General features: G+C 34.2%; 1 protein-coding gene and 1 pseudogene across 4 annotated transcripts; both read right to left on the bottom strand.

Moving 5' to 3' along the window:
- Positions 1 to 1,195: 1,195 nt before the first annotated feature.
- LOC144547536 (UDP-glycosyltransferase 73C3-like) lies at positions 1,196 to 5,722 on the bottom strand. 3 transcript variants are annotated; one of them, XM_078296208.1, is made up of 3 exons: positions 5,506 to 5,722; positions 2,935 to 3,484; positions 1,196 to 2,302 (listed from the first exon to the last, which is right to left on the bottom strand). In XM_078296208.1, the coding sequence occupies exons 2-3, from the start codon at positions 3,411 to 3,413 to the stop codon at positions 1,288 to 1,290; spliced, it is 1,494 nt and encodes a 497-aa protein (XP_078152334.1). In that variant the 5' UTR covers positions 3,414 to 3,484; positions 5,506 to 5,722; the 3' UTR covers positions 1,196 to 1,287. The 3 variants fall into 3 exon arrangements, with proteins under 3 accessions (XP_078152334.1, XP_078152333.1, XP_078152332.1); XM_078296207.1 differs by lacking the exon at positions 5,506 to 5,722 and adding an exon at positions 5,053 to 5,299; XM_078296206.1 differs by lacking the exon at positions 5,506 to 5,722 and adding an exon at positions 3,552 to 3,748.
- A 4,664-nt stretch (positions 5,723 to 10,386) lies between these two features.
- Positions 10,387 to 12,479, bottom strand: LOC144547191 (UDP-glycosyltransferase 73C3 pseudogene; annotated as a pseudogene). The gene is made up of 2 exons (XR_013509027.1): positions 11,950 to 12,479; positions 10,387 to 11,434 (listed from the first exon to the last, which is right to left on the bottom strand). The product of XR_013509027.1 is annotated as a UDP-glycosyltransferase 73C3 pseudogene (transcript).
- Between the last annotated feature and the right edge of the window lie 1,209 nt (positions 12,480 to 13,688).

Genomic DNA, 13,688 nt, shown 5'->3' with positions numbered 1-13,688 from the left:
AAATAACAAGCAATTTCAATCATAATTGGTTGAATAAACCTAATAATAAAAAATAACTAAATTAAAAAAACTACAAAAAATAATTTTTTTTAAAAAAAGGATGAAAAAGAAAAAAAACGTACCTATGCAGCAGCACCTTCGGTGAAAATGAGGGTGTAAAATGCTCTGCGAATATCTATATAGGGAGAAGGTGCCACGTGCGCAGATCAACAATGCGAACGGGTCTGTCCGCAGATCTGTAACGCGCACGGGTCATCCGTCCGCAGATCTGTTTTGCGCACGGGTCGTCGGGAACGGGTCGTCAGGAACGGGTCATCGGGAACGGGTCAGTCCGCATATCCATTGCGCGAACGGGTAGCGACCCGTTCGCAGATCCAGTGTGCGAACGTGGCGGAATCTGAATTCGGAATTAACGGGTGGTATTGATTTAATTCTTATTTATTAGGGTGGTACATAAAAAAAAAACGGGTAAATCTGAAACAGAACTTGGCTGCGAAAATGAAATAAAAAGTCGCTTATGCTTTGTACCTACTCCGCAGTCGCGCACATGTTAGATTCGTTAGTGTGATTTAAGAGTGAAATCCCTTCTCTTCTCTGTGTCAAACTCCAAAATTCAAACTAAAAAATTCGGCCGTGCAATAATTTGTTGTATGTGTTCGTGACAAGAAGAAGATAAAGTTGTTTTAAATTTTTTTTTTTTTTTTGTACTACTCTTTGTGTTTATCATAAGATGATGTAACTCATTGTACAAAGAAATGGAATTCTTTTCCAGCTCGTGGTGCACGACTGGCGACATGAACGGATTAACAAGTTGGTTCGACTAAATTCAGATTTGATTCGACTTGTTCTGACATAAATCAAATTTAAACTTTATCTAGCTCGACACGCAAAGCCGCGCACACTAATGGAGTGGCTAGTTTTTATTATACTGCAATTTACTTAATCTCACTTTGTTCCCTTAAAATACTGCATTTACTTTTCTAATATCAGCGTTGTACATTTAAGCTTTGATAGGAAAAGGTGAGGATGAAATAATGAAGCTCAGAGTTCATTTTGGGTCTGCAAAATTGTAAAAATTCTAAACCAAACAAACAGATTACACAACGCGATTGTATAGGGAGTCTTTCTTCAATAGCTAGCAAATTCTTGGAAGAAACATGAAGTACTAAACATTCAAAATTCAAAAACTTAATCATCAATTCGAAAAATTCTTTCAGGTAATCAAATTTTGAACAAGCAATTTATAATATTAACAAAGCTCAAGTGCTAAATAAAAAATAAACTCTTTCATGTGTACACCTTGTCTCTGCTCCCATGCATTCTCTCTTTTATCTCATGAATTAACAATTTGATATTATTGTACGATGATCCACCTTCTTCCATTGACATTTTAGCCATTTTACCAAGTTCTCTTGCCCTGAGCCTTCTCTCCATCCCTTTTTTTTCTTCACTCAACAATTCCAATACCTTTTTCTCTACTTCATTTCTCTTTACCATAATCTCATCACTCTTCTCACTACCCCAAGTTATAGAACTCACAACACCGATTCTTATACCAATTTCTAAAACATCTACTGCGAATACTTCATTCAAGAACTGCTCTGCAAAGTGGGGCCATGTTAACATAGAAACACCAGCACATATCCCTTCTATAGTCGAGTTCCATCCACAATGTGTGAGAAATCCACCAATAGCTTTATGAGATAAGATCATGACTTGTGGGGCCCATCCTCTTATAATGAGGCCCCTGTCTTTTACCCTCTCTTCAAAATTCTCTTCTAACAGCCATTGTTCAATCTCAGACATCTTTTCTCCTGCTTTTATCACCCATATAAAAGGTTTATTTGAGGCTTCCAACCCTAACCCTATTTCTATGAGTTGCAAAGGCAAACTACGTACAAGGCTACCAAAACTGACATAGATAACTGACCCATTTTGCATGGAATCAAGCCAGCATAAGCATCTATCTACATCTATTGATGCCTTCTCACCTCTTGAAACTACTGGTTCCATATCTTTGTTAAATAAGCACACAGGCCCAATCGACCATACCTTTTTTTCCATAGCACTCTCATAGGATTTTATGTAGAGAGGCTCTAGGTCTTGAAATGTGTTTACTATGACACCAATGTTCTTTGATTCCTCCTCTTTTACCATGTTGACGATCTTCTCTCCTGAAGCGTAGAAGCTCAAGGTTGATCGAGTCTTTGGTATCTCAAGAGGGTGTGGGAAACCCGGTATGGAAACAGGCTCATGATCGTCCATTACATTGTCGTATACCTTGTGGCGGTTGATTAGGTATCTGCCATTCAAAATCAACATTTCAGAAAGCACAAAATTAGTTGTGTTAAAAAAAATTAAAAGTATCATCGATATAAATGTTTAAAGTTAAGACAATTGCCTGAGTGCCCAAATGACAGAAATATGTATCTGTTGAAACAATTTACAAATAGCACAATGTGATGTCTTTTTCTAAAGAGGAGGGTTCAAATGCCTCTATTTTTTAAACATTAATAACTTAAATTTAAAACTCAAATGTCAAAATAAAACTGTAAGATTTGATCATTTTCTTTATGACATATAAAATACGACATTTCGACTTTGTTTTCATTGATATTAAGAGCTTGCAAAAATACATTGATATGATTAAATTTTGGACGTTAATTTTTCAACTTATTGATTCATATAAAAACAAATTTGAAAAGTGATAATTTTTTGTATAAATGTAGAGAAATAATATAGATGACATCTAACGGTTTTATTTTGACATATAAGTTTAAAAAAAAATTGTTATTAGAAAATTGCAAAGTGGAGGATTGATGGAGGCACAAAAAATGGAGGCATTTGAACCCTCTTCTTTTCTAAAATAGATAACTCCAAAACTCACTTGGAACCAAACAGATCCTTAACTCTTTAAATCTGAAAGTTTGACACCTGGAAAGGGAAGAGAAGGCAGAAAATCCGATGAAACTAAGCCTCGGTATTCCAAACTCTCTTGCAACTGCACCTGTCCACGGATGGGTCATGTCGGATATCACGCAACTTGGTGGTGGATCATTTTCTCGGAGATAAGATATCAGTGGGTCCCGCAATTGTAGAGATGCCTCCACAAAGGCATTTAACTGTTTCAATCCCAATGGGAGGGAATCTACACTTTCGCATCCTTCAGGCAAACCAACCTCAGCTCCTTTGAAAAGCAACGGCACAAACCGGATTGGTAACTGGGAATCCCTAGCATGTTGAATGATGGATTCGATGCGTGCTGCGTTCCGAGGGGTTGTGACAAAGGTGACCACTGCGCCATGATTGGCTAGGATGTGAGCCATGTCTATCATGGGGATGGTATGGCCTTGTGCCATTTGTGGGACCAGTACGAAGTGGGGTTGCTGTGTCAAAGGAACATGACCGTCCATGTTGCTTTCTGGGGCAATGTTGTGTAGAGTTTGGCAATGATGCAAGAGGAGGTTGGAGGTGGGTGTAAGATCTGCATTTTATTATTCAAATCTGAAGAGGATTAAACAAATCTGCAAAAAGTCAGAACTTTGTAATACTTCCAAATACAAGAAAGCACAGATTCTCTGTGGCGCTGATTGCATAAAGATCCATGCAGCTGTTATATTGAATCAAGGACCTAAATTCAAAAAATGAATGGGAGAAAATGTCTGTCAAATAATCGTCCATGTTTTAATTGCACAGGTGTGCACTCATAATTTGAATTCATGAGGCTCAAAAATACTTCTGGTTTGTACCAATTTGTTCTCACACCATACTTATCATTCACAATCATATTCAACGCTCATTTGATCCCCAGATTTTATCCCCAGGTGTTATCTCCAAATTTTAACCCTGCAAATTGCTGGTAATAAGGTTATCCACTTGTCTTATCTTATTTACTAGACTAATACCCATCCTTTACTGCCAAGGTCTCACATCTCACCTATTTTTTTATTATTAATGTCTCTCTCCAGGGCCAATGAGTTGCATTCTCTCTTCCTCTCACCACCTCTCTTGCTTTTCACTCAACAAATTAATACAAAATCAAAATATCATGAATTTTGATGCTATAAGTTGACTTGTGAAATTCCCATCTTTAAATCAAATTTTCTTTTCTTCTCTTTTTTCGGGTTGTTTAGAACACTAACTTGCCTTGTGCAGTTCCATCCAATTAAAGTTTTTTTTACTAGATATTTGATTTATATTAAATATTAGCAACCATACTTAGTGGCATGATATAAAAAATAACATTGAAATATTCAATTTAGATAAGACCGGATTAGCACAACTGACAGAAAAACAGAAGCAAAAAATAGAAATAAGGTCCCTCTAATTATTCAATAATCAATTTTTGGAAAGCTCATCTTCCTTCATCAGTAATAGAATTTTGTCATACGGCAAGCTAATTTGGGTCTCGTAGAAAATTTAGGATAATGGTCTAATGGACCAAGAATTCCACCATGGATCTTCCAACATAATAATTCATGCTTTGCAAGTAGCAGTATTTAATAAATACTTTATTATATTTTCCCTATTTTAATTTACAATATGATAATTACTTCATAGTATTTCTATTTAGAATTTGATTGTTCTTGTAATGACTAAAAAAGCTAAATTGTTGTTTGTAATTTATTTATGTAGTGTAGAAGCAATACATGTTGTCAAGGCAATACAACATTTTAATCAGCGTCATTTTCATCTTTTTAAGAATAATTCTATTTTATTCAAAACTATCTCCAAGTTTGTTGTGAAACATCTATCTTTAGGGATTAAGAGGGATAGTACTTATATCATTGCCCAAAAGGGGCTAAGAGAAATTATGTATGTACCTTTAAGTCTGCAAATGTCATATTTACACTTCAAAAGACAAAAGCTCTTCTATTTCCAGTGCATTATTTTTATCTTTTGATTTTTGTTACAAGCTGATCCTGTTGCACAAGTTGAGTCTATTTTATATTGCCTAAAAAGTCAATTATTGGGAAAAGTTTCAATCCTTCAATTGATTATTTGTAATTCAGGATCAGCATCTGTCAACACTAAAATACAAGTTCAATTTACCTCACTGGTGCAATGTTTGTTGAAGTTTATTCCATCTTGGAGGCAGTAGAAGATCTTAAAGGGGATATATACAGCTCCAAGAAGTACGCAGTTTAGGATAGCTTGAACATTGTCTCATGAGGTCACATTTGTCGAACTGGTTTCCAGATTGTCAGCCAAGATGTCCACATTTTTCTTTTGCCTATTTCAATCATCCCATCAAATCATGGAGAAATTACAATTGCCCTTTTTAATGCTCCTCCTCATGTAGCTACAGATGCCTAGCATTGGCACACCTGTACATATTCGAGACTGTTTTCATGTTTATGCGTTATGTGCCGGTCCTAATATTTACCAGCCTGTACCATAGCCATACCAACTAGTGATTTCATTTTTCTAATTAATGGTTTTTTTAATTAAACCACAACTTATATTCAGTTCACACAAAAAAAGACTTGCTTTCAGAAGTAATACATTGTTTAAGACAACAAAGACATTCTAGTCTGTACCAGTATTGGCACCAAACTTTCCTTGTCTCGCCGTCGCAAGAACTCCAGCCTGTTGATACATCTCTTGCCCCAAAATTTCACCATTTCGGTCATGATAACCTTGCAAAAAAAAAGATAGAAATAAAAATACATATCACCAAAATTTATCCATCTTCAGACCACACCTGCATTCTCAGGTGCTACGGAAATGGCTGAGTGCAATTGATCCTATTGGGTCACAATATTCTCCCTGATGTAATTCCCGGTAAGAACAAATACATATATAACCACTGTTCTGCAACATTACTGATCCTGTCCCAAAAAAGGGGTGACACTGGTTGTTGTTCGGATTCACTAGTTCAGTACCAGCCTTGGTACAAGTAAATTATACATATGTTCACTCGTTTGCTACAGAACTACAACACCTATGTTGCTTACCTTTATTTTTCTCATACTAGAGCCAAACGTACTGGCATCACCTGTCACACTAATACCAGACCCATTCAGAATATTGCCAAAATTTGAAATTTGCCATTGGAAATCAACAAATATACTGTTCTACCAATAAACTGGCACTCGTACAGGTACGCAGTGAAGAATGCTGGTTACTCCAGAGTCCAGACCAATAAAATGGGTCAGCTCATCATCTGGAATTAATGCGTACTGGCTGAGTTCGATAAAGGCGTGCAATAATGGGTATAGGGTTAGGATATGGAGCAGGAGGTGCTTTGTGAGTTGGTGAGAACGGAAGTACTAGATTAGAAGGTGACTTGGGAGTAGGAGGGGATGCAGCGGTGCTTCCACCAAATCGAAATCATTAACGGCGGCGATAACGGATAAACAAATTTTTGTGGCTTAATATCTTCAGAGTGAAATCATTAACGGCGGTGGTTACGGATTGACAATTTTTCTTAGGGTGTCAATGGCACCCTTTTATCCGTTTACTCGACCAGTACCGTATTCGATAAGATTAGTATGATTAAAAAAAAAAAAAATTCATAAACTTATTAGGTACGGATACGGATAAATTTTTTTTAAGGGTACAGATAAAGCCTATTTCGTACCTGTTACTCGTAATTATATAAAAAAAAATTATATATATTATATGAGATGAGCTAAGATGAGTTGTGAAGTAAAGCGACTATTTTACTTCACGCTCATATTTAAATGTGCTTGGAGACCAAATTTTACATATTTTAGAATTTTTTTACTATTTATTAAGCAATTTTGAAAGTCGCTGATCTAATAATTCAGAAAATTTTTACTGTTTTTTACTATTTACAGCAAAACAGCAATTTTAAAAAATACTTAATAAATAGTAAAAAAATTCCAAAAAATGTAAAATTTGGTCTCCAAGCACATTTCAATATGTATTAAACATCTAACAGTTCAGATCGGTCGTTTGGACTTTCAAAATAAAAATACGGCATGAAGTAGAAACACGTTTTACTTCGCAACTCACCGTAACCCATCTCATATTATATATCTTAATGAGCATTGAATTATTATCTATCTCCAACAATCCAACTAGCAACTACTCTTGATTTTGAAAAATAAAATTTATTAAATTTTCTAACTTTAATAATTGATCATTTATGTAACTGTGTTAAACATAATTCACCATTAAAGTACTTGAACAATTAACCATCTTCCTTTTATTTGCATGCCTTATTTTTTTTTTAATTAAAGAACAGAGATATTTTTATTTTTTAATTTGTGTTTTGATAAAAAAAAAAAAAAAATTAGTTGGAATTAATTTTTATATTAGTAATGTGATTATATATGCGACAAATAAATATGTCTTAGTATTTTATTTAATAAATAATAAAAATAATTATTATACAAGTATTAACCGTTATTTAACCACTACTGTTTCGTTATCCGACAATTACAACGGATAAGGATAAGGTACAGGTAATGCAATTTGTAACAGACAATGGTAGAATATGAGTAAGAATAATTTATAACGGATACGGATATGAAAATGCTTTCACCTCCAACCCTTACCGTACCAGTTGACACCCCTAATTTTTCTGTTGGCTCATATCATATCTACTGTGAGGTTCGAATTGGAAACTTCTAGCAGCGGAGCAGCCGAGCACAGCAAGAGCTGCTACTATTTTTTTTTTGGGATAAATTTGTGTTTCATAATTTTTATTTTTTAGATGTAATTATTGTGATACTCATCAATAAAATTCTAAATATTCAATTTTTGTACTCGAATCTGAAAATTTTGCTTATTTCATTACTAAAAAACAAACAACATTTCTCATCTCCCTTGTCTTTAATCTAATTTTAAAAATTGTATGTAAGTTTATTATTAATCTTTTAATTTAAGATGAAATAACTAATTTATCATTCTCATCATACAAACACATTCTTATTGTTCAACTACAATCATTATTTTTTATTTGTATTTTAATCGATCAAAAATTGAGTGCTAATGTGTAAGTTTTTTTTTTTTTTTTTTTTTGTATTTTAATCGATCAAAAATTGAGTGCTAATGTATAAGTTTAGTTACTAAATTTGTATTGATAGAAAACTAAGTTTGTTTCGGTGGAAGTGACAAACTGACAATTGTTTTCTTCCTTGCTAAGTTTTATTTTGCAAAATAAATGATGTCAAATTGGTTACAAGATTTTATCTAATCTGTAAATTAATTTTTGTGAAATAAAAAATTTGAGTGCGTTTGGATTGTCAAGAATAGTATGGAGTTAGCTCTGTTTTTAGTTGGTGACTATTTTTTTCACTATTCCACATTTGGATCACTCTGAAAATAGAGTCATTCATCGGATTAACGTTGTTTTTACTAACCCATTCAAATGATGGAGCGCTAACCTAAGTTAGTGCTATTTTTGTTATTTTTGAAATTGTATCCAAACACACTCTTTGTTGAGTTTTTGGTAGAGAGCAACTGAAAATTGAAATTCAACAAAGAGCGATATTGGATCTAAAGGAAGCCGTTGTAGTAAGGCTGTAAATGAGTCGAGTTTGAGTGAGTTACCCCCAACTCGAACTCAGCTCATTTAATAAACGAGCGAGTCAACTCGAGTTGGGATGGTAATAACGAGTTGTAGAGCCAACTCGAACTCAGCTCGTTATCAACTCGAGTTAACTCGCAACTCGTTTATAACTTCTTTTAACCAATCAAGTTCTTAGGTATTGTTATACACTAATATGTGTTTATCTATACAAACAATTGAAATGGTATAGTAATAGTTTATCTAAATACAAATAATCTAACACAGAGATAATAGGTCAACTCAAAGCAAACAACAACTTAGAATTCAACAATTTTTTATACAACTTAGTACATAAGTTGAGTTATAAATGAGCGAGTTATGTAATTTGAGTTATAAATGAGCGAGTTGGGCTCAACTCAAACTCAGCTCATTTATTAAATGAGTCAGCCAATTCGAGTTGAAACTAACTCGAGTTATAAATGAGCGAGTTAAAGCGAGTCATTAACGTGCGAGTTGCGAATTCGAGTAATTTTGTACAATCCTACGTTGTAGTATGTAACAGTTTTGAAGCCCTTGTAGGCGTAAACATAAAAATTTTGATGTTATAACTTATAAGTTTAATTTTTTTTTTTTTTAATGTAATCGAAAAGAACTAAATTTTTGAGAGTTGTTAATAAAATACATAAGGCAGTTTCTGTCTTATTTTTTTTTTTATTAAAGTGATAGTATTTATTGTTTTATATTTACCGTTTTATTTTGTTTACTTTCGTTACAAATGCACTCTACACAGTTAAAAATTATTGTAAAAATTTGATGTTTCTCCATTAAAAAAATTACATTTTTTTCTTCTAAAATTCATGATAATGTATATTCTTCTAAATTTAAAAAGAGTGAGGCTATATATGGTACATTGCAATACGCTGGTTGGTTCATGCATTGAATTTATATCTTCATTCTCTAAATTCAAATAATCAATCTGAACCGTTTAACATTATTATCATATGAGAATATACTTAAAAGATCAAATTTTATATTTCTTTAAAATTCATTTTACTATTTTTTAGACAATTAGTAAATCACTTGATCTAAAAATTCTGGACCATTGAAGAGTAGTGATTTGGGTAAGTTCCGCATTTACCTAATCTATGAAAGGTTAAATAGGATAGGATGAGAATTGCGAAGGATGAAAACAGACCCAAGATTTCAAAACCGACCTGAGATAAATGAAATCACAAATCTAAAAAGCTTGGACTTCGAATTTTGGGGTTGCTAAGTCTATTAAATTATTTTGAATTTATGATTAAGAAAAGCTGCGATCTTAGAAAATATACAGAGTATGATATAGCTAATGAGAACCTTTTTCGAGAAGGGCATTAGTCTATTATAATTTTATTAACCAATCAGAAAGAGCTTATGTACCAGAAAGCTAATATTAACTTAAAGAGGAACTTTTGTTGCTTCTCTAAGAGATAATCTAACGTGATAGCAATCAGGTCACATGGATAGAGAACTTGTTCAAAGCAATTAAAGAAAAAACATGCACACAAATAATATCAATACATTATACACTACAACTAAGAAATGAACTACACACTTTTATTAAATTGACAGGTAATTATCATCAAATTCAAGAAACTTCATAAGCATTATGAGATCTCCAATTTACATATAAAGTTTATTAGCAGGTGCTATATGTTGTCGATTGTATCAAACTTTAGGAAACTGGAAAGCATTAATTACTTATAAACGGCCTTCATTGCATACTACCAAGTAATTGCTAGACATAGTTTTGTTAAACAGCAATACATGATTCTTACATTCAGGAACATATTTTGATAATTAGATCTTACAAAAATGTCTAGTAGTCTGGTGTAATATCAAAGAACCTTAATCAAACATTAAACTCAATTCAATTGTGCATGTGTTAGAGATACTAAACCATTTTCTCTTTCTACCTCTACCACAGGCATTTGTTGTTTTACCTCATGAATCAGCAACTCTATATTCTGGTAAGAAGACCCCCCTTCTTCCATTGCCACTTCGGCCATTCTACCAAGCTTTCTAGCCTTTAACCTTCTTTCCATCCCTTCTCCCTCTTCATTTATCAATTCCAAAACCTTTCTCTCAACATCATCTCTTTTCACCATCACTTCATCACTCTTTTCACTCCCCCAAGTAATTGAACTCATAACACCAATCCTTACACCAATTTTCAAGATATCCACCACCAATATTTCATTCAAAAACTGCTCTGCAAAATGGGGCCAGGTTATCATAGGCAATCCAGAAGATATACCTTCTATGACCGAGTTCCATCCGCAATGCGTCATAAACCCGCCAATTGCATTATGAGACAAGATTGCCATTTGTGGGGCCCACCCTCTGATTATAAGACCCCTGCCCACTATCCTCTCTTCAAATTTCTCTGCTAACATCCATTGCTCAAATTCTGAAATCTTATCTCCGGCCTTTATCACCCATATAAACGGTTTCTTGGAGGCCTCTAGCCCAAGTCCTATCTCAATAAGCTGTAAAGGCATGCTACGCGCAAGACTGCCAAAGCTCACATAAAGCACCGACTTGTCTTGCATTTTATTAAGCCAATGTATGCATCCCTCTATGTCTATTGATGTTTTGTCACCCCTAGAGTTCAGTTTATTCATATCTCTGTTGTATAAGCCCATCGGCCCAAGTGGCCATACCTTCTTTTGTATAGCTTTCTCAAAAGATTCTACATAGAGAGGTTCTAGTTCTTGAAATGTGTTCACAATAACACCTCTGACCTTTGGTTCTTCCTCTCTGATCATTTCTTGGGCCTTTCCACCTGATACCGAGAAGTTCAAAGGCGATTGGTTCTTGGAGATTGCAAGTGGGTGGGGAAACCCAGGAAGAGGAACGGGTTCATTTTCATCCGTCACTTTGTCATAGATGTTCTTGCTGATGATTATCTGCCTGGTACAAAAAAATAGATGGGTGAGCAGTACCATATGCCGGTCATTACTTTGTTGGTAGTTGGTACCGGGTCAAGTGACCTCTTCCAAAATTGGAAGGCTGTAACATAGGAAATTAAGTATATTAAGTCCAATCAGGTGATTGTTTCTCAACCTTCTAGTAATGAGGACAAATAAACTACAAGCAAAACAGAAATCTGATCAATTGATTTTAGGAGGGAAAAAAAAAACTAAATCTTAATCAGCTGCATCAAGTAATAACTAATGTTTAAATGTTAAAACTCTTTAGATATACAATCATAAGTACAAGTTAAAGAAACATGTCTCACACAGATCCAGTTTTTCTTAAAAAATACATCTATTCTTGTAAAAGAATGTCACTCTCAGAGATCTCAGTCTTCAAGCGAACAAATCCTCTGGCAATAAAAAGAGATGTTATGCATCACTTTCACTAGAAAGACCGATCCACTAATAATAAAGTTTAGAAGGAACAGCTGAAAACTTGCCAAGTTGTACCTGCAAATGTGAGAAAATGCAGAAAAACCTACAAAACTAAACCTCGGTACCCCAAATGTTCTCGCCACATCACCTGTCCATGGGTGGCACATGTCAGATATGATGCAATTCGGTGGTGGACCATGCTCCTTGAGGTATGAGATAAGTGGATCTCGCAGTTGCAAACATGCATCCAAAAATGCTCTAAATTGCTTTAGTCCATCCGAAAGGGTGTCGAGATTTTCAGATCCTTCAGGCAGACCCTCCTCGCCACAGCTGAAAGGCAGCGTCACAAACCGGATCGAGAGTTTTAATTCTTTTGCACGCTCAATGACATGTCTGAGGCGTGATGCATTGAGGGGTGTAGTGACAAAGGTAACGAGCGAACCGTGACTTGCTATAAGGTGAGCTAAGTCTACAATGGGGATAATGTGGCCTTGTGCCAAGAAAGGGACCAATACAAAGTGAGGTTGTGGGGTTGTAGGAGAGCCATGGTGGTGAGTCATTTTTCCTTTAGTTTTGTCTCAGGGAATAAGGTATGTTTACAGCACGAACAAAAAAAAAATGCAAGTGCAAGATGAGGTGATGAAAGGCTCATGGCAACTTATGGATTGACTTAAAAAAGTAAACGAGAATAGACAGGATAATAATTACCCAATATTGCGGTGTGTTTGACTTTGAGGCGTTGAAATATAGCAGTTTTACTTTTTGAGCCTGAATTTTACTAAATTTAGTATTTCGTATATCTTCATCATATTCTTAGTTTGCTGTGGGTTTCTCCCGTTAGTTGCAATCGATGAAAGTGCTGTTGAATAGCCATTAGCAAGCCTTCTCCGTATCGATTGCTAATCAATGAAATTCAAAGATTTGAGATGTATTCGTTTGTTTCTTACAATTTACTGTAAACTGACGGCCACAGGGCAGACCGAGATTTTCTTCAGGAGGCCAAAAAAAATATTAAATCGGGTTTAAATAACTTATCGGATTTAAACCATTAACTAATTGGATACTCGATAAAAAAAATATTTTGACTTATATTTTCTAATGTTCTGACTTATAATTTCTAATTCTTTAACTTATAATTCTTTTTACCAATCATAATTCAAGAAATTTATTTTGATTTTAACACTAAATTTAACCCGATTTGCAAATCAAACATTCAGGAGGCAAAAGAAATTTCTAGGTCATTTATAAAAATAAAAAAAAAGAAATTCAAAGATTTATGTTTATTTCTTCTATATTAACTACTATTATATGACCCAAAAAAGTTTGTCAATATTAAATTAAAAAGTGCACAACCTCAAATTTGTCTTCTTTTTTTTTTTTTTGAGAAACTTGGTAGATTCTATCAAGATTGCAACCTCAAATTTGTCATGTAGTAAAATAACAATCTGTACTACACAACTAATTTAATCACAATAATTAACTGCAATTAATTATTGTGCCAAATCGAAAATGTTATGCCATAAAAATTATAAACCTATAAAGTACAACTCAATGACTTGGAAAATGAGCCTTCAATATTTGAGGATGACTATAATTTAATAAGTAAATAATCCAGAGCAGCATACTTTAAAAATTGCAATTTAGTGATCCAATATGGGCCAGTTTTATATTCTATTAATTGCAATTTGTGATGCAGTTGTTACTATATAAGTATATATCATAAAGACAATCTTAGTGGTGCAAGTGGTTGTCACGAACTGGGAGCTAAAACCAATCCAGTCAGGCACAGTCGTAGCATTTGATACAGTATATTG

This window comes from Carex rostrata, chromosome 31 (genome assembly GCF_964058835.1).
Source record: "Carex rostrata chromosome 31, lpCarRost1.2, whole genome shotgun sequence".
Classification (NCBI taxonomy): Eukaryota; Viridiplantae; Streptophyta; class Magnoliopsida; order Poales; family Cyperaceae; genus Carex; species Carex rostrata.
Note: the sequence above shows the minus strand (reverse complement) of the source record. Positions and strands in the feature narration are given on the sequence as shown.